Source organism: Rhinoraja longicauda, chromosome 3 (genome assembly GCF_053455715.1).
Source record: "Rhinoraja longicauda isolate Sanriku21f chromosome 3, sRhiLon1.1, whole genome shotgun sequence".
Taxonomy (NCBI): Eukaryota; Metazoa; Chordata; class Chondrichthyes; order Rajiformes; family Arhynchobatidae; genus Rhinoraja; species Rhinoraja longicauda.
Genome location: NC_135955.1, coordinates 100,015,270 through 100,039,162, shown reverse-complemented (window position 1 = coordinate 100,039,162; position 23,893 = coordinate 100,015,270). Strand labels below are relative to the sequence as shown.

The following is a 23,893-nucleotide window of genomic DNA, read 5'->3' as shown; positions in this document are numbered from 1 at the left end:
ACTCCAGGTGCGGTCTCAGGGGTGAAGGTAGGAGAATGGGGTTGTGAGGGAAAGATAGATCAGCCATGATTGAAAGGTGGAATAGACTGTAAGAAGTTGTAATGACGACAAGTCGTTTAACTTCATATAAAGTTCTTTATTAGCCATAAGCATTGGAGCCTGCAGAGAAAGAGTTGCACGCTCCCAACCATCTCGATTGTTCTAATATCTTATCAATAAAGCTACGTCCACGCATGTGTAAGACACATTCCACAGGATGTCAGTCTGAAGACCCAGCCTGGATCAGGAATATAGTGACAGGCAATGGGCCGAAAAGACTAATTCTGTTCTGAAAACTTATGAACTTATATTCTGTCATCACAGATGGAAAAAGACTTGAGGGAGGGAAAGGTAGAAATACCTGTGCATACATATATGCAGATTCATTCTTCAATTTTAGTAGTGAATACGGCTGAAAATGTATTTGCTGTCTTATTGTTAGAAAACATATGTTACAAAAGGAATCCAGAAATATGCAAGCTTACGCAGTGTAAAACTGGACATGCTCATTAAAACGGCATTTCAGTACCTAGTTCATGAAAATCGTGCATTTTCATTCCCGATGCAAGCTTCCGCTCTCCGATTTGGATGTTCCGAATTTCTTGGTCAGAGTTGTTCGTGAATGTGATATGAACGGACACCATTTTGGGGTTGTAAATGCACGGCTGACGTGGAAAGTGATAACGTGCGCCAAGACCCTTGCCAGACATACGGTGAAGCAGTTCAAATGACGTCTCTGGGACAAATACAGGAGTGATAACCTAAACATTTAAAAAAAAACAACAACTTAAACAGAGAAAATATCAACACAAACCACACTTGTTTTTTGGCAATCAAATTTCGAAGTGGTTAAAAGTTCATACAACATGGAGCGTTTCCTTTCGGCCGATTCCCAAAGTCAAATTCCGCATTCCTTTTAGAGTTCAATTTCCTTATTTCATACAGAATTCGATCAACACCTGCGCTCGGTCCGCGTTGGCCAAACTGGTCTCCCGATGGCCGAGCACTTCAACTCCCCCTCCATATCATATCATATCATATCATATATATACAGCCGGAAACAGGCCTTTTCGGCCCACCAAGTCCATGCCGCCCAGCGATCCCCGTACATTAACACTATCCTACACCCACTAGGGACAATTTTTACATTTACCCAGCCAATTAACCTACATACCTGTACGTCTTTGGAGGTCATTCCCAGTCTGACCTTTCTGTCATGGGCCTCCTCCAGTGCCATAGTGAGGCCCACCGGAAATTGGAGGAACAGCACCTCATATTTCGCCTGGGCAGCTTGCAGCCCAGTGGTATGAACATCGACTTCTCCCACTTTAGATAGTTCCTCTGTCCCTCTCTTCCCCTCCCCAGATCTCCCTCTATCTTCCTGTCTCCACCTATATCCTTCCTTTGTCCCGCCCCCCTGACATCAGTCTGAAGAAGGGTCTCGACCCGAAACGTCACCCATTCCTTCTCTCCTGAGATGCTGCCTGACCTGCTGAGTTACTCCAGCATTTTGTGAATAAATACCTTCGATTTGTACCAGCATCTGCAGTTATTGTCTTATACTAAGCTAATAAGCAGCGTAAGTTAGAGCTTGCAGTGCTGGAGAGATTAGCAGACTTCTATAGAAAACCCATGCAAGTCACGGGTAGAACGCACAAACTCCATACTGACAGCACCTTTGGTCAGGATTAAACCCGTGTCTCTGATGCTGTAAGGCAGCAACTCTCCCTCTGTGCCATCGTGCCACCTGGCGACAGTAACTGGCAAAGATATCCTGAAGTGTGGAATGTTGGGAAGGAGTGTAATTTGTTTCGAGTTATAATGACCTGGATGAAAAAGATGCAATTTCAATAGTAACTGCCGAAAGGCAATTGAGTTTACATGTGAATGCAAGAAATCTACAGGAATGTAGGGGGGTGGGGACAGGTGACTGAGACTAACTGGATGGGTCTTTCACTCGGTGCTGATGGAGTCAATATTTTGAGGATGCATTTTATCTAACTCGAAGCAAATAACTAAGCAAAAGATTCAGGGACAGTTTCTCCCAGCTGTTATCAGGCAACCGAACCATCCTTGCGCAACAAGAGAGCAGTCCTGAACTACTATCTACCTCATTGTTGATCCTCGGACTATCTTTTAATGGACTTTACTGGCTTTATCTTGCACTAAACGTTATTCCCTTATTATGCATCTGTGAATGGCTCGATTGTAATCACGTGTCGTCTTTCTGCTGACTGGATAGCAGGCAACAAAAGCTTTTCATTGTACCTCGGTACACGTGACAATAAACGAAACTAAACTGAAACAGAACTGAAAGCCGCTGTATAATGTACTTTTTATCCCTTGTCACTTTTTTACAAAATCCAGACATGAACATGAAAATGGCCAGTGGTCTGATCCCCATAAACCTATTCAAGAGCAAAATATACAATCTAATAATATTTTTGAACACGTTGTAATCTATCACATATTCCTTAAATGCTTACTAATAAAAATAGGTGCCTGAAAAATTTATGGATTACAATAAACATTCTACTGTTCCCCTTTCACAATTCATAAACAAACTGGGCATAAATTGGCCATTTTATGATCCATTATTTCCACAGCAGTCAATACTTGCAAATTTATTTAAGGGATCTTCAAATGACTATGTTCATCTAAAATCTTTAAAATTGTTACATCACTAGTTCAGTTTTGGAAATGCTCTTTTTATGCAACTGCTGATCACACTGCGATTATTCCTGGAGTATTTTGCACTAGGAAGCATAAAGAATGTAAAAATCTGAACAGAACATTTCAAATGAGGAAAATCACAGGGCCTTCTAGGCCTAATGCACTGAAAGGACACCACAGACTATTCACATATTTCATCTGTTTATTGCGATAAGCAAATAGCCCATGGAATGACAGCACACATAACTGTCAAATGAGTAACACTTAGGTTTAGTGAAACATTTATATGGGCCTTTACCTCTCTTAAAAACAGACAGCATCTCTCAATGTCATCTGAAAGAAAAGTCGTACATTTTTAACACTTCACTAAAAAATAACTGAAGAGTGTAAAATGACAAATACCGTGTGCAGTTAGCTGGTAATGGACCATACTCTCAACTCATTTAGATTTATGCAATATAAACTTGTCACTAATAATTAATTTATGAGACAGCTGTTCCCAGAATCTTCCAAGTCTATCGTTATGAAAGCTCTTAAGCTATACCTTCAAAAACTGGAGGAGGTTTCAAAGCAATCTTTTAAATAAATAGACAGATCTCTAATAATCTAAAAGCAAAGTAAAATCTTAAAAACAACAGGTAGCACAATGAACTAAATTAGGTTAACAGGAAATAATATTACTGAATGCACAACTAAGCACCTCTGAAAATTAAAGGCACTGTTCTGTCTCCACATATGCTTTTTGGTAATGGTAACTTACTGTGGCTCTGTTTGTAAAGCACTTAGTGTCACTTATAGTTAGTGCAAGCAATAGTTCACACAATTTGTCTATTTTGTATGAAATAAAAATCTATTTGCAAGTTGCTGAGTTTTATGAGGTGATGCCTTTGCTTCATTAATAATCAACAGTTCACCGTTCCAGTCATTTTTCACAGGAATTGCACCCAAAGCAGCAGAGACAAGTTTTATTTTTGAATCCACTTTTTTTTTTCCTTTAAAAAAGCGGTGCACGGCATGTCATATTGTTAACATAATACGTTCCACTTTAAGTGCCGAACCAGTGGTTTGCTTAAGTTGATTTCCAAGCGGCCAGTTCCCAGCTTTACCCGAGATATCCAAGGAGCTCAACAAGTGTGAGTAAAGCACTCGCGATGAGAACCGGTCGGTCGGTGCACTGACACAGGCCTTTAAAGGCATGCGCTCTACTGAGATTATACAAATACAGGCACTCCCTGGCTTACTTTAGGGTTTACGCTTCATGAACAAGAATGATCCCAGGAATGAGTGGGTTAACATATGATGAGCGCTTGTCAGCACTGGCGTTTTGAAGAATGAGGGAGGATCTCATTGAAACGTACAGAATAGTAAAAGGCTTGGATAGAGTGGATGTGGAGAGGTTGCTTCCACCAGTGGGAGAGTCTAGGACTAGAGGTCACAGCCTCAGAATTAAAGGACGTTCTTTTAGGAAGGAGATGAGGAGGAATTTCTTTAGTCAGAGGGTGGTGAAATGTGGAATTCTTTGCCACAGCCAGCTGCGGAGGCAAAGTCAGTGGATATATTCAAGGCAGAGATTGATAGGGTTTTGATTAGTACTGGTGTCAGGGGTTATGGGGAGAAGGCAGGAGAATGGGGTTAGGAGGGAGAGATAGATCAGCCATGATTGAATGGGGGAGTAGACTTGATGGGCCGAATGTCCTAATTCTATATCACTAATGACCTTATGATGCAAGTCAGATTTTACGTAAGTTGGAATCACTGACTCTCGCCGTTGAGGCACTTCCTGTGACATGCGGACTTCTGGGTAAGTGTGTTTGCTGGCTTAGGTTCAGTCTCACCGCTAGAGCACTTTCTGTGGCACGCGGCCTTCTGGGCACGCGGCCTTCTGTGGCCGGCTTGTTTCCGATGTACAGTTCCCTGATTGTATAGTGTTCTAGAAATTATAAACAGCCTTGATTGCACTAGGGGCTGTGTACAGAACTCTTTATGTAAGTTCAAGTTTGTGTAAGTTGCCTATTGCTTAAATCCACAATCAGTAACCCGTGCCTGCCTTCTCCCCATAACCCTTGATTCCACTAGCCCCTAGACCTCTATCTAACTCTCTATTAAATTCATCCAGTGAATTGGCCTCTACTAACTTCTGTGGCAGAGAATTCCACAAATTCACAACTCTCTGGGTGAAAAAGCTTTTTCTCATCCCAGTTTTAAATGGCCTCCCCTTTATTCTTCGACTGTGGGCCCTGGTTCTGGACTCCCCCAACATTGGGAATATTTTTCCTGCATCTAGCTTGTCCAGCCAGCCCTTTTATAATTTTACACGTTTCTATAAGATCCCCTCTCATCCTACTAAACTCCAGTGAATTTGGTATTGGTAATTCCAATGTTGGTATTGGTTTATTATTAGTATTTCCACTGAGATACACGAGCACATCAAGTCATATGAAACAATAAACAGAGTGCAGAAGATAGTGTCGCAACTACAGAAAAAGTGCAGACAAATATCTTTGAACTAATGCAAAGCACTAATGATATCTTCCGGAATTAGTCTATATCATGTGTAGGAAAGCACTGCAGATGCTGGTTTAAACCGAAGGCAGACACAAAATGCTAGAGTAACTCAGTGGGACAAGCAGCATCTCTGGAGAGAAGGAATGGGTGACGTTTCGGGTCGAGACCCTTCTTCAGACTTAGCCCATAATCATTCAGACTTAGCCTATATCATTCTACACATTGCCAATTTATGTAACCGGTCTGAATGTACTTTAAACATGATGATTGTGTCCGATTCCACCACCTCCTCCCGTTAAAACAGTCAACGGTATGGAATGAGAACAGACCCTTCGGCCCACAATGTCTGTGTTGAACATGATACCAAGATTGAGCGGCACGGTGGCGCAGCGGTAGAGTTGCTGCCTTACAGCGAATGCAGTGCCGGAGACTCAGGGTCGATCCTGACTACGGGCGGCGTCTGTACGGAGTTTGTACGTTCTCCCCGTGACCTGCGTGGGTTTTCACCGAGATCTTCGGTTTCCTCCCACACTCCAAAGACGTACAGGTACGTAGGTTAATTGACTGGGTAAATGTAAAAATTGTCCCTAGTGTGTGTAGGGCAGTGTTAATGTGCGGGGATCGCTGGGCGGCGCGGACTCGGTGGGCCAAAGGGCCTGTTTCCGCGCTGTATCTCTAAATCTAAAAAATATATTTAAAAATCTACCTGCACGTAATCCATATCCCGCTATTCCTATCCATATGCCTATCAGAAATATCTTAAGTGTCTTTATCATATTTGCCTCAACCATCACCCCTGACAGAGCATTCCCTGCACTCACCACCCTCTGTGTAAAAAGATTTGCCTGGCCCTCCTTCAAATATTGCTGCGCTCACCTTAAGGTTATGCCCTCTAGTATTTGGGTTTTTCCATCCTGTGAAAAAGGTTCTAACTGTCCACTCTATTGATAACTCTCATAGTTCTATATACTTCTATGAGGTCTCCCTGCAACCTACACCACTCCAAGTCTATTTAACGTCTCCTTGTAGCTAATACCCACCAATTCAGGCGTCATTCCGGTAAACCTCTTCTATACCTTCTCCAATGTCTCCATGTATTTTCTATAAAGGGGCGAGCAAAATTGTACGCAATACTCCAAATGCGGTTCACCAAAGTCCTATAATGCTGCATCTGACTCTTATACTCCGTCCTATGAAGGCAACTATACCGTACCCCTTCTTTACCACTCTACCTACTCAGGTTGCCACTTTCAGCTTGGACCCCAAGCTCCCCCTGCACATCAATATTTTTAAGGGTCATGCCATTAAATGTATATTCCCCTTACATTCAACCTCCCCAAAACGCAACATTTCTCACACTTGCTGGGATTAAATTTCATCTGTTACATCACCGCCCAGTTTTTGAAGGTATATCTTAACAGATTCAATAGACAATAGACAATAGGTGCAGGAGGAGGCCATTCGGCCCTTCGAGCCAGCACCGCCATTCAATGTGATCATGGCTGAGCATTCTCAATCAGTACCCCTTTCCTGCCTTCTCCCCATACCCCCTGACTCCGCTATCCTTAAGAGCTCTATCCAGCTCTCTCTTGAATGCATTCAGAGAATTGGCCTCCACTGCCTTCTGAGGCAGAGAATTCCACAGATTCACAACTCTCTGACTGAAAAAGTTTTTCCTCATCTCAGTTCTAAATGGCCTATCCCTTATTCTTAAACTGTGGCCCCTTGTTCTGGACTCCCCCAACATTTGGAACATGTTTCCTGCCTCTAACATGTCCAACCCCTTAATAATCTTATACGTTTCGATAAGATCTCCTCTCATCCGTCTAAATTCCATAAAGATAGATTTGAAAGATTCTGGGAGCAGTTATCTCATAAATTAATTGCTCGTGACAGATATCACTCACGAATGGCGTAAAAACCATTCTCCTCAAATCCTCTTTAAAATCTCTTCCTCTCACCTTAAACCCTTGCTTTTGATACTATGGGAAAATGATTCTATCAACCCTAACTGTTCATTATTTTATATTCCTCTATCAAATTACTTCTCAGCATCCTTCGTAACAGGGAAAACAAACCCAGAATAGCATCCCAACACCACTACCCTCTGCTTCCCATGATCAGGCCAATTTTGGATCCAATTTACTAACTCACCTTGCATCCCATGAGCGTTAATCTTTTGGATCCTGGCACCATGCAGAATCTTGTCAAATGCCTTAGTGAAGTCCAATCAGACTGACAATAGACAATAAGTGCAGGAGTAGGCCATTCGGCCCTTCGAGCCAGCACCACCATTTAATGTGATCATGGCTGATCATTCTCAATCAGTACCCCATCGCTGCCTTCTCCCCATACCCCTGAAGGCTTTGTGTCTCAATGCAAGGAGTATTCGGAATAAGGTGGATGAATTAAATGTGGAGATAGTTATTAATGATTATGATATAGTTGGGATTACGGAGACATGGCTCCAGGGTGACCAAGGCTGGGAGCTCAACATCCAGGGATATTCTATATTCAGGCGGGATAGACAGGAAGGAAAAGGAGGTGGGGTAGCGTTGCTGGTTAGAGAGGAGATTAATGCAATGGAAAGGAAGGACATTAGCTCGGAGGTTGTGGAATCGATATGGGTAGAGCTGCGAAACACTAAGGGGCAGAAAACGCTAGTGGGAGTCGTGTACAGGCCACCTAACAGCAGTAGTGAGGTTGGGGATGGCATCAAGCAGAAAATTAGAAATGCATGCACCAAAGGTGCAGCAGTTATAATGGGTGACTTCAATCTACATATAGATTGGGTGAACCAAACTGGCAGGGGTGCTGAGGAAGAGGATTTCTTGGAATGTTTGAGAGATGGTTTTCTAAACCAACATGTCGAGGAACCAACGAGAGAACAGGCCATTCTAGACTGGGTATTGAGTAATGAGGAAGGGTTAGTTAGCAGTCTTGTTATGCGAGGCCCCTTGGGCAAGAGTGATCATAATATGGTAGAGTTCTTCATTAGGATGGAGAGTGACAAAGTCAATACTGAAACAAGTGTTCTGAACTTAAAGAAAGGTAACTTTGAGGGTATGAGGCGTGAATTGTCCAAGATAGACTGGCGATTGATGCTGAAAGGGTTGACGGTGGACATGCAATGGAAGGCATTTAAAGGTCGCATGGATGAACTACAACAAGTGTTCATCCCAGTTTGGCAAAAGAACAAACCAGGAAAGGTAGTGCATCCGTGGCTAACAAGGGAAATCAAGGATAGTATTAAAACAAAAGATGAAGCATACAGATTAGCCAGAAAAAGTAGCATACCAGAGGACTGGGAGAAATTCAGAGTCCAGCAGAGGAGGACAAAGGGCTTAATTAGGAAAGGGAAAATAGATTATGAGGAAAAACTGGCAAGGAACATAAAAACTGACTGCAAAAGCTTTTATAGATATGTGAAGAGAAAAAGATTAGTTAAGACAAATGTAGGTCCCTTGCAGTTGGAAACAGGTGAATTGATCATAGGGAACAAGGAGATGGCAGACCAATTGAACAAATACTTTGGTTCTGTCTTCACTAAGGAAGACATAAACCGTCTGCCGGAAATAGCGGGGGACCGAGGGTCTAATGAGATGGAGGAACTGAGGGAAATCCAGGTTAGTCGGGAAGTGGTGTTAGGTAAATTAAATGGATTAAAGGCAGATAAATCCCCAGGGCCAGATAGGCTGCATCCCAGAGTGCTTAAGGAAGTAGCCTCAGAAATAGTGGATGCATTAGTGATAATTTTTCAAAACTCTTTAGATTCTGGAGTAGTTCCTGAGGACTGGAGGGTAGCTAATGTAACCCCACTTTTTAAAAAGGGAGGGAGAGAGAAAACGGGGAATTATAGACCAGTTAGCCTAACATCGGTAGTGGGGAAAATGCTAGAGTCAGTTATTAAAGATGTGATAGCATCACATTTGGAAAGTGGTGAAATCATCGGACAAAGTCAGCATGGATTTACAAAAGGCAAATCATGTCCGACGAATCTTATAGAATTTTTCGAGGATGTAACTAGTAGAGTGGATAAGGGAGAACCAGTCGATGTGTTATATCTGGACTTTCAGAAGGCCTTCGACAAGGTCCCACATAGGAGATTGGTGTACAAACTTAAAGCACACGGTATTGAGGGTTCAGTGTTGAGGTGGATAGAAAATTGGTTGGCGGACAGGAAGCAAAGAGTAGGAATAAACGGGTCCTTTTCGGAATGGCAGGCAGTGACTAGTGGGGTACCGCAAGGCTCAGTGCTGGGACCCCAGTTATTTACAGTGTATATTAATGATTTGGACGAGGGAATTGAATGCAACATCTCTAAGTTTGCGGATGACACGAAGCTGGGTGGCAGTGTTAGCTGCGAGGAGGATGCTAGGAGGCTGCAGAGTGACTTGGATAGATTAGGCGAGTGGGCAAATGCATGGCAGATGCAATATAATGTGGATAAATGTGAGGTTATCCACTTTGGCGGCAAGAACAGGAAAGCAGAGTATTACCTGAATGGTGACCGATTAGGAGAAGGGGAGATGCAACGTGACCTGGGTGTCATGGTGCACCAGTCATTGAAAGTAAGCATGCAGGTGCAGCAGGCAGTGAAGAAAGCGAATGGTATGTTGGCATTCATAGCAAGAGGATTTGAGTTTAGGAGCAGGGAGGTTCTGCTGCAGTTGTACAGGGCCTTGGTGAGACCGCACCTGGAGTATTGTGTGCAGTTTTGGTCTCCTAACCTGAGGAAAGATGTTCTTGCCTTAGAGGGAGTACAGAGAAGGTTCACCAGATTGATCCATGGGATGGCGGGACTTTCATATGAAGAAAGACTGGATAGACTGGGCTTGTACTCGCTGGAATTTAGAAGACTGAGGGGGGATCTTATAGAAACATATAAAATTCTTAAGGGGTTGGAGAGGCTAGATGCGGGAAGATTGTTCCCGATGTTGGGGGAGTCCAGAACCAGGGGTCACAGCTTAAGGATAAGGGGGAAGTCTTTTAGGACCGAGATGAGAAAACATTTCTTCACACAGAGAGTGGTGAGTCTGTGGAATTCTCTGCCACAGAAGGTAGTTGAGGCCAGTTCATTGGCTATATTTAAGAGGGAGTTAGATGTGGCCCTTTTTGCTAAAGGGATCAGGGGGTATGGAGAGAAGGCAGGTACAGGCTACTGAGCTGGATGATCAGCCATGATCATATTGAATGGCGGTGCAGGCTCGAAGGGCCGAATGGCCTACTCCTGCACCTATTTTCCATGTTTCTATGTTTCTATGTTTCTATAGCCTTTTCGCTGACTGGATAGCATGCAACAAAAAGCTTTTCACTGTACCTTGCTTGGTACATGTGACAATAATAAACTATGAAAAAATCCGCTCAAATATAGCTGCAATTTCAGCCATTATATCATTAGAGATCACTAAAGCAACTGCAATAAAATCATAATAAATATTAATGCTTGAGCAAGCAGGAGATCAGTCTAAAATCAGAGATCTGGAATAAAATATGCATTCATTACTGAATTAATTCTTTCAATTTTTTAACAGAATTATTATGCAACTAATCGTATCAGATTTTCTTTTGCAGGTACAATCCCAGAGCAATGCCCCATCGTCCGAAAAGCAGCTAAAATAATGTGACACTATTAACTGTAACTCTACTACTGTCCCGCTGTGGAGGGAAATCAAGAACGAGGGAGGGAAAAGCCAGCACTTGAGACAGTGCTGTGAGGGGGAGGGGGAAGAACAATGGAGGACCAGGCATGGGGAGACCACCGTGAGGGGGGGAACAAAGGAGGAGCCGGTGGGGGTACTTTGTCAGCGCCGTTTATGCGGCGACTATTTGCATACCTTGTGTAAGAAAATAACTGCAGATGCTGGTACAAATCGAAGGTATTTATTCACAAAATGCTGGAGTAACTCAGCAGGTCAGGCAGCATCTCAGGCGAGAAGGAATGGGCGACGTTTCGGGTCGAGACCCTTCTTCAGACACGGTGTTCAGACTATTTGCATACCTTGAGTAGGCAAGCAAAGAATTTCACTGTGACTTGTCACATATGACAAGAACATATTCCATTCCACTGTGCAGTGGAGAACTAGTCATCAGTGATCAAGAGCAGATAAGCTTATTAAAAGGCCAAGGACCAAGGTACGACCTGAATATACTATTCTACCATTTTTGAAAGGTGCATAAATCAGAGAGCAAATTAAACTCACAGAAACAACACACAAATGCTTGTATTTCTTCAAAAGACTAAGGAATTACAGCATGTCTCCTCCTGATCTCTACAGATGACTAATTTCTACAGATGCACATATGGTCTCCATTTATTGAATTTTTAGAAAAGTAAATGGGTTTGGCACAGGACTAAAATAAAATTTTTAAATTAAAAGTTGAAACTTGAGTTAAGGGTTGGATGTTCAACTGTGGTTATTGTCTCCCGGATCTACTCCCTTTAATTTTTATAGTTATATCTTTTTTTTAATCCTCTTATTCTCTCTTCCCAATAGTTTATAGTTTTTTGTTGTTGTTTTTTTGGGGTTTTTTTCCTTTCTTCTTTATTTTTTATTTTCTCTCTTTAAAAATTTAAAAATTGAAGCTATGTAAGAACTCTGTAACAAATGTGTCTTTTATTTCTATTTGTACATATGCTTTTCAAAAATTTATTTAAAAAAATAAATTTAAAAAAAGAAAGCATCCTATCCAGATGCACACCATTAAATGCTCCACCAAAGACCACAAAACAAATGGCAAATAGTGGTGAATACAGCCCAGTTCATCGCACAAATACCAACCTCCACCCACCATCCAGTCTATACTTCACGCCGCCTCAGAAAAGCAGTCCACGCAATCAAGGACGATTGGCACCCGGGTCATTTCTTATTCTACTTCCTCCCAGAGTGCAGAAGATACAAAAGCTTGAAACCATGTACCACCCGACTTAAAAACAGCTCTTGAATGCTGTTATCAGACTCTTAACTAGATCTCTTATGTGCTTGGATGAATTGCCGATCTAACTAGTTGTGGCAATTACACTTTTTTATCTGAAGTTTCTCTGCAGTTGTAACACTATATTCTGCACTCGGTTTTCTCTTTGCATGACCTGATGGACTCATGTATTTCTGTATTTGTGACAATAATAAACCAATATCAACCTTATTTTACCACCTTATTTTACAACCTCAAGACAACGCAAATAAAAATATAAAACATAACCAGGAAGACATCCCTTCACAAGGAATATGCCAATGTTAAATTCTCTAACTAAGTTCCACCAGTAGTTTGATTTTACATCAGGTAATTATGATAATCTGAAATAAGCTGCCTGAAAAACATTGGCAGAAACAGATTAAAATGTAATTTCAAAACAAATCTGGTTATTGATTGGAAAAAAAGGAAATATAGAGCTTTGAGAAAAGTGCAAGGGAGTCAAGCCAAATAAATACTTCTTTCAAAAAGCCAGTGGTATTTTGGGCAGAAGAGTCAACACGAGGACAATTTGTTGCAGAGTCTACGATCTTGAAAAGCAAAATTCTGCAAGAATATATATGCCTTGCTAAATCAGATCACTGCCTTCCATATACAATCAATTGCTAGAAAATAAATCTTACTTGAAACTGTACAGCAATGCCAATATTTGAATCATTATATTTGTGCTTTAATAGATGTCACATACAATAAGCAGTACATAGCCATTTGAAAAGGCAGGGTTATAAAAATGAAATATTGAAGAAATAAGATGTAAAAGCTGCTGTAATTTAGAGCTGTGTTTACATATGGTCAACTTATAGTTTCTTAAAGGTAATGCTATTTAAACTGACCTTGCGGATACAAGGTGGATATTCATCACTGCAGTTTGACTAACTCATTTTGGCTGTCAATAAGTAACATCTTAATCTTTGCTTTAGCTTGTCCAGAATTACAGCTCAACAATGCTGTCATTTTTCAAGGTCTGAATTTAGCTTCAACTGCATATCATCACCAGTTGACAAAATGGACATCCTGCGAGCCCTTATTTCACAAACTCTCTTCTCCCCCCCCCCCCCCCCCCCTGTAATGTAACTATAATTCAGAACAAATTACCTAGCCTTGACTTAGCAGTCTATCTTTGATTTTTCACCCCTTCTTTATGAACAAGTGATAAAGCATTCGGAAATGTTGATTGAGGGGGTCTATTATGCTTCAACTTAAAGCTGAGGTGATTGATGCACAAAGTAGTCACCTTCTGAGCATGCTACAAGGCAGATATCCTTTTTGTCAAATGACCTGAAAATTCTGCTGACGTTCTAAAAGAACCCTCAAGGATACCAGGTAAGAGTCACTTTCATATTATACACAAAATGCCCTGATGTAGGAGCTGCTTTTGCTCCAATAACCTTTCTGTGACATTCATTTCGAATTATGTAAAAACTAAAATCAAGGAATTAAACAGTAATCATTTCAGCCCTGAGGCACAACTTTCACCTACTGTTGCAACATTAGTTTAGTGTAGAGCTAAATAATCATGGAATGTTTCTGACGACAGTTTTAACTGAGGAATAATTTTCACTATTTTAAGGGGGACGAGATGTTGACAAAACCACTTTCCAAGTCACTTAAGCTGGAAAGAGTGCAGAAAAGATTTACGAGGATGTTGCCAGGACCCGAGGGCTTCAGCTATAGGGAGAGGTCGGGCAGGCTAGGCTTATTCTTTGAACGGTAGGAGGATGAGAAGTGAACTTATGGAGGCGTGTAAGACCCTCTGAGTAAGAGTCTTTTACCCAGAGTACGGGAATCAAGAACCAGAAGACACGAGTTTAAGGTGAGAGAGGAAAGACATAATAGGAACCGGAAGGGCAACTTTTCAATATAGTGGGTGGTGGGTGTATGGAACAAGCTGCCAGAGGAGGTAGTTGAGGCAGGTAATATAACAACTCCAGGTGCTCCAGTTTCCTCCCACATCCTAAAGACATGTGAGTTTATAGGTTAATTGGCCTTGGTAAAATTGCCCCCTTGTGTATCGGGAATGGATGAGAAAGTGGGAAAGAGTGCTCCCCCTCCCGTCCCCTCCCCCCCACTCACCATCAACAACACCACAGTCACATCTGTGGAGTCATTTAAGTTCCTTGGAACCATCATCTCCAGGGACCTTAAATGGGGGGCCACCATCGACTCCACAGTCAAAAAGGCCCAACAGAGGATGTACTTCCTGTGGCTGCCGAGAAAACACAATCTGCCACAGGCAATGATGGTCCAGTTTTATACTGCCATCATAGAGTCTGTCCTCACCTTCTCCATCATGGTCTGGTTTCGCTCAGCCACTAAGCATGACATCCGGAGGCTGCAACGGATCGTTCGATCAGCTGAGAAGGTTGTTGGCTGCAACCTTCCCCCCATTGATGAACTAAAACACTGCAAGGGCCAGGAGAAGTGAGCGGGTAAGATCATCTCTGACCCCTCTCACCCTGGCCACAAACTCTTTGAAGCACTTCCCTCTGGAAGGCGACTCCGGACGGTCAAAGCCGCCACAGCCAGACATAAAAACAGCTTTTTTCCTCGAGCAGTAACTCTACTCAACAACTAAAGGTCTGTAACCTCCTTTTGCTCTGGTATTTTATTTCATTCTTCACGTTTAAATTATAATGTTTTATATCATATATCATATATCATATATATACAGCGCGGAAACAGGCCTTTTCGGCCCACCAAGTCCGCGCCGCCCAGCGATCCCCGCACATTAACACTATCCTACACACACTAGGGACAATTTTTTACATTTACCCAGTCAAATTAACCTACATACCCGTACGTCTTTGGAGTGTGGGAGGAAACCGAAGATCTCGGAGAAAACCCACGCAGGTCACGGGGAGAACGTACAAACTCGTTACAGTACAGCACCCGTAGTCAGGATCGAACCTGAGTCTCCGGCGCTGCATTCGCTGTAAAGCAGCAACTCTACCGCTGCGCTACCGTGCCGCCCTACCGTTTTATTCTTAATGTTTTAATGTTTTATGTTTTATTCTTAATTGTTTACTGTATGTCGTGTTGTTACTTGCGAGCAAAGCACCAAGGCAAATTCCTTGCATATATACATACTTGGCTAATAAAATTGATTCAATTCAATTCAATAACATAGAACTAGTATGAACTAGTTGTAAATGGAGCATCTTTTGATCAATCGATGCACCTGTCTAAATATTTCTTAAACGTTGCAACAGTGCCTGCCTCAACTACCTCCTCCTGCAGCCTGTTCCACACATCCACCACCATTTGCATGAAAAAGTTACCCCTCAGTTTCCTATCAAATCTTTCCCCCACCCCCTCACCTTACACCTGTGTCCTCTGGTTCTCGATTCCCCTACGCTGGGCAAGGGACTCTGCATCAACCCGGTCCATCTATCACAATTTTATACACCTCTATAATATCACCCTCATCTCCCTGTGCTCCAAGGAATAGAGTCCTAGTCTGCTCAATCTCTCCCTATAGCTCAGGCCTTCGAGTCCTAGCAGCATCCTCGTAAATCATCCCTGCACCCTTTTCAGCTTGGCAACATCTTTCCTATGACATGGTGCCCAGAACGGAACACAACACTCTAAACCTCACCAATGTCTTATATAACTGCAACATGACCTCACAATTTCAATACTCAATACTCTGAATGCAGTTGGTGCTGTACGCATGCAGGGAAGTGGAGTGTATATTATCACATTCCTTGTGCCTTGTAGGTGCTGTAACATTTCTACAGAGTTAGCCAAGTCACTCACTACAGGATACCTAGCCTTGCACCTCATCTTTTAGCTACCGTGAGCGTGGCTGATCCAGTTGTGTTTCTGCCAACACTGAATCCCAGAAAGTCGATGGTAGGGTCTTGGCCATGGTAAAGTCAAATGTAGGTGGTTAGACTCTATTGCCGAAGATGGCCAAAATAACGGCATTAATATTTCTTCCCACTTATTAACCCACAGCCGAATGTCATTGGTCTGAAGTTGGGGAACAGCTGTATAAAAGATCTGAAGGGCAAGTCTTGGTCTGGAACTGTCTGGTCAATAAATAGTGGTCTGCTTTCATCACATCAGGTTCCAAGTTGAAAACTCAAATCTAACCCACTGTATCAACCAATCTCCAGAAGAAAAAAAAAAGCACAGACTCTAAAATAGACGACAAACATGATTGAAGATGCCATTTATTGCATTGGCAAAGGTGACCTGCATAACAATTAATGTCAGTGCTTCTCTTTTTTTGTGATCCCAGTTATTTTTTTTATTTTTTTATATGGTGATGGTGAGGGCCGCTGGGAGAGAGAAACAAACTAAGTTGGCTTCGCATTCAGCTAGCTCACAAGTATGAGACACAACTATTCTCGTGTTACTGCACAGTACCAGCTGCTATCAGGCAAATGAACTATCCTACCACAACCAGAGAGCAGTGCTGAACTACTCATTGGTGACCCTCGGACTATCTTTGATCGGACTTTACTGGCTATACCTTGCACTAAACGTCACTCCCTTATCACGTATCTGTACACTGTTAGTGGCTCGATTGCAATCATGTATCGTCTTTCCGCTCACTGGATAGCACGCACCAAAAGCTTTTCGGTACACATGACAATAAACTAAACTGAACTATATTCCCAATTTTGAGAAATGTTCGAATCGGACGTTTGCAAAAATGATTTGAATAAATCTACACGGGAATTAATACAGGTATTTTAGAATCTGTATGAATGCACCATCCAAGGTTGTTTCGGGAGGAACAAGTTTGAATGAGTACTTGGTGAAAGTTGTGCAACAGAGAAGATGAAGGAGATAACTGGCATTTGGCCTGAGTCAGCGAGGGATAATATTAGAATTGTAAGGCTTTCAGGTATTTTGTCTGCACAGATAAAACGCAGCAATCACTAAATCACTTCTATCATACTTGCGATTGCTATTATGTTGGTGAAAACATTTAGACCCATATGCTTGCAACCAAACGTATCCAGTTAACATCTTTACCAATAAATCAAATGACAGATTTGATACTATTTTAAGTTCTTTAAATTGTAGAAACCAATTAACAGAACAGTATAATTTCTTCCAATACATTACCACTGACATCTTGCAAGAAGGCAACCATTTGTATTTTACATAATCTGTAAAAAAATACAATGATGGCACAAGAGGTGGCATTTTGTGGGTAGCATGCAGAACGCTTGCTACTCTCTGTAGAAGGGTCCCAACCCAAAAACGTCATCTATCCACTTTTAGTTTAGTTTAGAGACACAGCGTAGAAACAGGCTCTTCGGCCCACCGAGACTATGCTGACCAGCAATCCCCATACACTAACACTATCCTACACCCGAGGGGCAATTTACAATTTACAGAAGCCAAATTAGCTTACAAACCTAAACATCTTTGGAGTGTGGGAGAAAACTGGAGCAGCCGGGGAAAAACCCACGCAGTCACGAGGTGAAGGTACAAACACCGTACAGATAGCACCTATTGTCAGGATCAAACCCAGGTTTCTGGCGCTGTAAGGCAGCAACTCTATCGCTGCGCCACTGTGCCGCCTTTGTTCTCCAGATATGCTGCCTGATCACTGAGTTACTCCAGCAGTTTGTGTCTTCACTTGCCTGCTCAAGTTCTGACTTTTTAGAGCCGACATTGCAGCCAGACTACAGAAGTGGGAAACAGTTTAAGCCATTTAAACGCACTGACAATCTTCCGATCGCTCAGACGGCCCCCACCCCTGGAACACAAGCACAGCACTTGCAAGATGAGACACAAAAAGCTGGAGTAACTCAGCGGGACAGTCTGAAGAAGGGTCAAGACCCAAAAGCAAACCCATTCCTTCTCTCCAGAAATGCTGCCTGTTACTCCAGCTTTTTGTGTCCATCTTCGGTTTAAACCAGCATCTGCAATTCCTTCTTACACAGCACTTGCAAGTGTCTGGTAAACCTCCGATAAGCTCAAAATCATGGTCACCAGAGAGGCCTTCAGGTAAGATTCAACCGTCAAAGCACATTACCCTTCCTCCCTAGCATCTATTTGGAGAATAAGACAGAAGACCAAAGAGGAAGACTGCTGTATCAGAGGGATACGAGGGACTGTTGTGTATTCTGTTTCAGAGACATGGCTCACCCCCAACTCTTTGGGCACAGATCTCCAGCCTGAGTGTTTCCCATCTACTGCACGCTTTGATGTCAGGGTCAGAAAAAGAGATTAGACGGCTTTGTCTGCCTCATGATAAATGTGCCATGGTGCTTGGTCTTGCCCCATTCCTGCTTCCCTGTCCCTGAACATCTTAATTGTTCGCCTTTCTAATTACTGAAGAATTTATCTGCCATCATCCTGACTACAGTTAATATGGTAACTCAGGCAGACATTAAGGACTTGAGGACTTAAAGTGCCACAACAACTAGAACTACACAGCTTATCCTGGAGCTTTGTGATTGTTGGGGACTTCAACCAGGCCAGCTTGGAACAGTATATGCCAAGCTACCATCAACAGATCCCATTCAAAACTGAATGCCCAACATTCCGGTTGCTAAACACTTTCATCCCCCCCCCTAATCCCACACCTTTCTGTCTTCGGTCTCCTCCATTATCAGAGTGAGGCTAAATACAAATTGGAGAAACAGAATCTCATATTTTGCTTGGGCAGCTTGCAGCCCAGTGGTATGAATATTGACTTCCCTCTCCCTCCATCCCTCCCCCACCAAAGTCACACCAGCTTCTCATTTTCACCCAACAGCTAACAATGGTCTGTTTCTTTTTAATCGTTACATTTTTGCATATCTTTCATTCACTGATCTTTATGTCTGAACATCGTCTATATCTCTCATTTCCCTTATCCCTAACTAGTCTGAAGAAGGGTCTCGACCCAAAACATCACCCATTCTTTTGCTCCAGAGAATTTGCCTGTTCCACTGAGTTACTCCAGCTTTTGTGCCTAAAAAGTGTCTAACAAGTATGTATACAGGTGCTCCTCAACTTACGATGGTTCGACTTACAATATCTCGACTTTGCGATGGTGCAAACAGCAGCGACCGTAGCGAGCCGCAGCTCGCTTCCGGTCACGTGATGACGCGTATTCAACGCATTTCGACTTACGATATTTTCGGTTTCCGATAGGTTTCTCAGAAGGTAACCCCATCATAAGTTGAGGAGCACCTGTACTCAATTGTAACGAAAAATGAGTTACAATATACATCATTGTATAATATAATGTTATATTATATATGTTATATATATTGTATGTACATATGCACAGTGTATGTACATGTATAGATATGTATATATATCAGCATTCAACAAACCCATCCCCTTCCAACTCATCAAACTTAAAGCACACGGTATTGGGGGTTCAGTGTTGAGGTGGATAGAGAATTGGTTGGCGGACAAGAAGCAAAGAGTAGGAATAAACGGGTCCTTTTCGGAATGGCAGGCAGTGACTAATGAGGTACCACAAGGCTCAGTGCTGGGACCCCAGTTATTTACAATATATATTAATGATTTGGACGAGGGAATTGAATGCAACATCTCTAAGTTTGCGGATGACACGAAGCTGGGTGGCAGTGTTAGCTGCGAGGAGGGTGCTAGGAGGCTGCAGAGTGACTTGGATAGATTAGGCGAGTGGGCAAATGCATGGCAGATGCAATATAATGTGGATAAATGTGAGGTTATCCACTTTGGCGGCAAGAACAGGAAAGCAGAGTATTACCTGAATGGTGGCCAATTAGGAAAAGGGGAGATGCAACGTGACCTGGGTGTCATGGTGCACCAGTCATTGAAAGCAAGCGTGCAGGTGCAGCAGGCAGTGAAGAAAGCGAATGGTATGTTGGCATTCATAGCAAGAGGATTTGAGTATAGGAGCAGGGAGGTTCTGCTGCAGTTGTACAGGGCCTTGGTGAGACCGCACCTGGAGTATTGTGTACAGTTTTGGTCTCCTAATCTGAGGAAAGACATTCTAGCCTTAGAGGGAGTACAGAGAAGGTTCACCAGATTGATCCCTGGGATGGCAGGACTTTCATATGAAGAAAGATTGGATAGACTGGGCTTATACTCGCTGGAATTTAGAAGACTGAGGGGGGATCTTATAGAAACATATAAAATTCTCAAGGGGTTGGAGAGACTAGATGCGGGAAGATTGTTCCTGATGTTGGGGAAGTCCAGAACTAGGGGTCACAGCTTAAGGATAAGGGGGAAGTCTTTTAGGACCGAGATGAGAAAACATTTCTTCACACAGAGAGTGGTGAGTCTGTGGAATTCTCTGCCACAGAAGGTAGTTGAGGCCAGTTCATTGGCTATATTTAAGAGGGAGTTAGATGTGGCCCTTGTGGCTAAAGGGATCAGGGGGTATGGAGAGAAGGCAGGTACAGGTTACTGAGCTGGATGATCAGCCATGATCATATTGAATGGCGGTGCAGGCTCGAAGGGCCGAATGGCCTACTACTGCACCTATTTTCTATGTTTCTATGTTTCTATCACCAAGTTCCTTAGTCCTGAGCCTCTGTACCACCCTTTGCAACTCTATCCCTGACTTCGTCATCAATCGGGACAAATTAGTACCATCATCTTCACACAAATCACAACTCCAATATCATCTACAAATATGGAGACACCACAACTGTTGGCTGATTTACAGGAGTTGATGAGTCAGTGCACAGGAGGGAGATCGGACACCTGGTTGGGTGGTGCTGCAACAACTTCTCACTCAACATCAACAAAACCAAGCAACTGATCGTTGCCTCAGAAAGGGGTAGTCATCTGAGCACTGGACTGAGAAGCAAACCTGTTTATACTACTCATGTTCATAAGTCCTCGGAGCAGAATTAGGCCATTCAGCTTATCAAGTCTACTCTGCCATTCAATCATGGCTGATCTATCTTTCCCTTGCAACCCCATTCTTCTGTCTTCACCCCATAACCACTGACACCCTTACTAATCAAGTATCTATCTGCGCCTTAAAAATATCAATTGACGGCCTCCACAGGCTTCGGTGGCCATAAATTCCACAGATTCACCACCCTCTGACTAAAGAAATACTTTCTCATCTCCTTTGTAAAGGTACGTCTTTTATTCTGTGGCTATGGCCTCTAGACTTAGACTCTCCCACTAGTGGAAACATCCTCTCAATATTCATATTAGAAAATAACTGCAGATGCTGGTACAAATCGAAGGTATTTATTCACAAAATGCTGGAGTAACTCAGCAGGTCAGGCAGCATCTCAGGAGAGAAGGAATGGGTGACGTTTCGGGTCTGAAGAAGGGTCTCGACCCGAAACGTCACCCATTCCTTCTCTCCTGAGATGCTGCCTGACCTGCTGAGTTACTCCAGCATTTTGTGAATAAATCTCTCAATATTCATTCTACCCAGGCCTTTCACTATTCGGTAAGTTCCTGAGCAATTTAGGAAAACAGTATTACAGTATTGCAAGAACAAAAAAAAAAGGCTAGTGCTTTATTTTTGTAGGACTCTGCAGAAGTATTTTAAATAATGAAATAAAGGTTGTATGGAAAATAATGCAAATGACAAAATCCAATTACTGGATTCGCGATTAAGTATGGAGCACTTCCAATGATCTGACAAACAATATTAATGAACAGTGTTTGGTGCCCTTTTGTATTGTTAGCAATTCAAAGGAATGCAAGTGGTACAGCGAGGCTCACTTAAAACCAGCTCAACTCATTTAAGATAAATTCACACCGTAGAATGGAGAATTAGAATGATTTAAATTAATTCTTGCCGAGACAGTCTTGAGTGATAACATCACAATTTCCACAATGTGTAAAATCATTACATTTCTTTGATGGAATGAAAAATTCTGCTTAAGATTCAAAAGACAGCTGCACATCCCACTCAACTGCTTTCAGATTCCTAAGGAAGCAAAATTGCCACAAAACATTGCACTAGTTAAGACCATGACTACATCAAAATAAAGTACATTATTGTTAACGTGAACCAGCGATGTTCCTATTCCGTTTTAATACTTCAGGATTAGGGATGTTAAAATTTGACAATCACCATTTCTTGTACATATTAACCATACAATCTTGCGTCTACCTTAAACCCACTGACTCCCAACGTGAAGATAGACACAAAAAGCTGGAGTAACACAGCGGGACAGGCAGTATCTCTGGAGAGAAGGAATGGGTGACATTTTGGGTCGAGACCCTTCTTCAGACTCCCAAGGCGAACTTGACTACCCCTCCTTTCACCCTGCCTTTTGCAAGGATGTCATCCCTTGCTCTGTTTCTCCACCGCCACCACATCTGACCCCAAGATGAGGCTTTCCGCTCTGGGACATCTGATATGTCCTGTTAAAGACACTCAAGGAACTGCAGGTGCTGGTTTACAAAGTTAGCCACAAAGTGCTGAAGTGACTCAGCGGGTCATAGGTTCATAAGTGATAGGGGCAGAATTTGGCCATTCAGCCCATCATGTCTACTCAGCATTTCAATCATGCCTGATCCATCTCACCCTCCTAACCCCAGTCTGCCTTCTCCCAACAACCCCCGACACCCGTACTAATCAAGAATCTATCTATCTCCGCCGTAAAGACATCCATTGACTTGGCCTCCAAAGCCATCTGTGGCAATGAATTGTACAGACTCACCACCCTCTGAATAAAGAAATTTCCCCTCATCTCCTTCCTAACGGAACGTCCTTTAATTCTGATGCTGACCTCTGGTCACAGACACTCCCAGCAGTGGAAACATCCTCTCCACATCCACTCTATTCAGGCCTTTTACTATTTTGGTATGTGAACATAGAAAATAGGTGCAGGAGGAGGCCATTTGGCCCTTCGAGCCAGCACCGCCATTCATTGTGATCATGGCTGATCATCCACAATCAGTAACCTGTGCCCAACTTCCCCCCATATCCTTTGATTCCACTAGCCACTCGAGCTCTATCTAACTCTCTCTTAAATCCATCCAGTGATTTGGCCTCCATTGCCCTCTGTGGCAGAGAATTCCACAAATTCACAACTCTCTGGGTGAAAAAGTTCCTTCTCACCTCAGTTTTAAATGTAGTCACGCAAAATCATGGATCATCTCTGGAGAACATGGATAGATGATATTTTGGGCTGGGACCCTCCCTCAGACTACGACATGTCTCTTTCTCCCTTGCTGCTGTATATGGATCCCTCGGTCCATGCCTCCTCTTTTTCTTCAGAGTTTTCACGATGGATACAATGCTTCTGATGAATGAGAGTCGTTAGATTTGTGTCTTGTTTGAAAGCCTGCTTTTCATCAATAATTCAATTGGCATCAAATCCAGTCGTTGACTGTGCTGCTGTCCGTACGTGTAGAAATGTGCAGGTTGTTGAGTTTGTGGATTCCTCCCAAGTTTGAGCCTTCAATGCCTCTGGGAGCTTGCTCTACTCCTCCATTATAGCCAAAATGGCATGGCAGAATTAGTGTGTCTCATTCTGCTACATTGAGGGAAATGTTCAAAAATGTGCAAATAGCGAGACATTATCAGCCATGAATTCTACAAATACCAAAAATATTTACGAGTTTATCCACTGTTCTCTGAATGGTGCAGCTTCCGATTGGCATCACCCCAAGATAGTCTTAAGTTTTTAAATGAATATTGAGCAGAAATCAATCGGGAGTCTCTGAATAGAGGGATTACATCAATCCCAGTAGACACAAAATGCTGGAGTAACGCAGCAGAACAGGCAGCATCTCTGGAGAGAAGGAATGGGCGACATTATGGCGCGTC

At 42.7% G+C, this 23,893-nt stretch overlaps 1 protein-coding gene across 1 annotated transcript in view; it reads right to left on the bottom strand.

The window, feature by feature from the left end:
• ap3b1a (adaptor related protein complex 3 subunit beta 1a) overlaps positions 1-23,893 on the bottom strand; it is a 229,608-nt gene that overhangs the window by 57,296 nt on the left and 148,419 nt on the right. Inside the window, exon 23 of the mRNA XM_078396753.1 lies at positions 569-800. Within this exon, the coding sequence (XP_078252879.1) occupies positions 569-800 (232 nt within the window). The remainder of the gene's footprint in view (positions 1-568; positions 801-23,893) is intronic.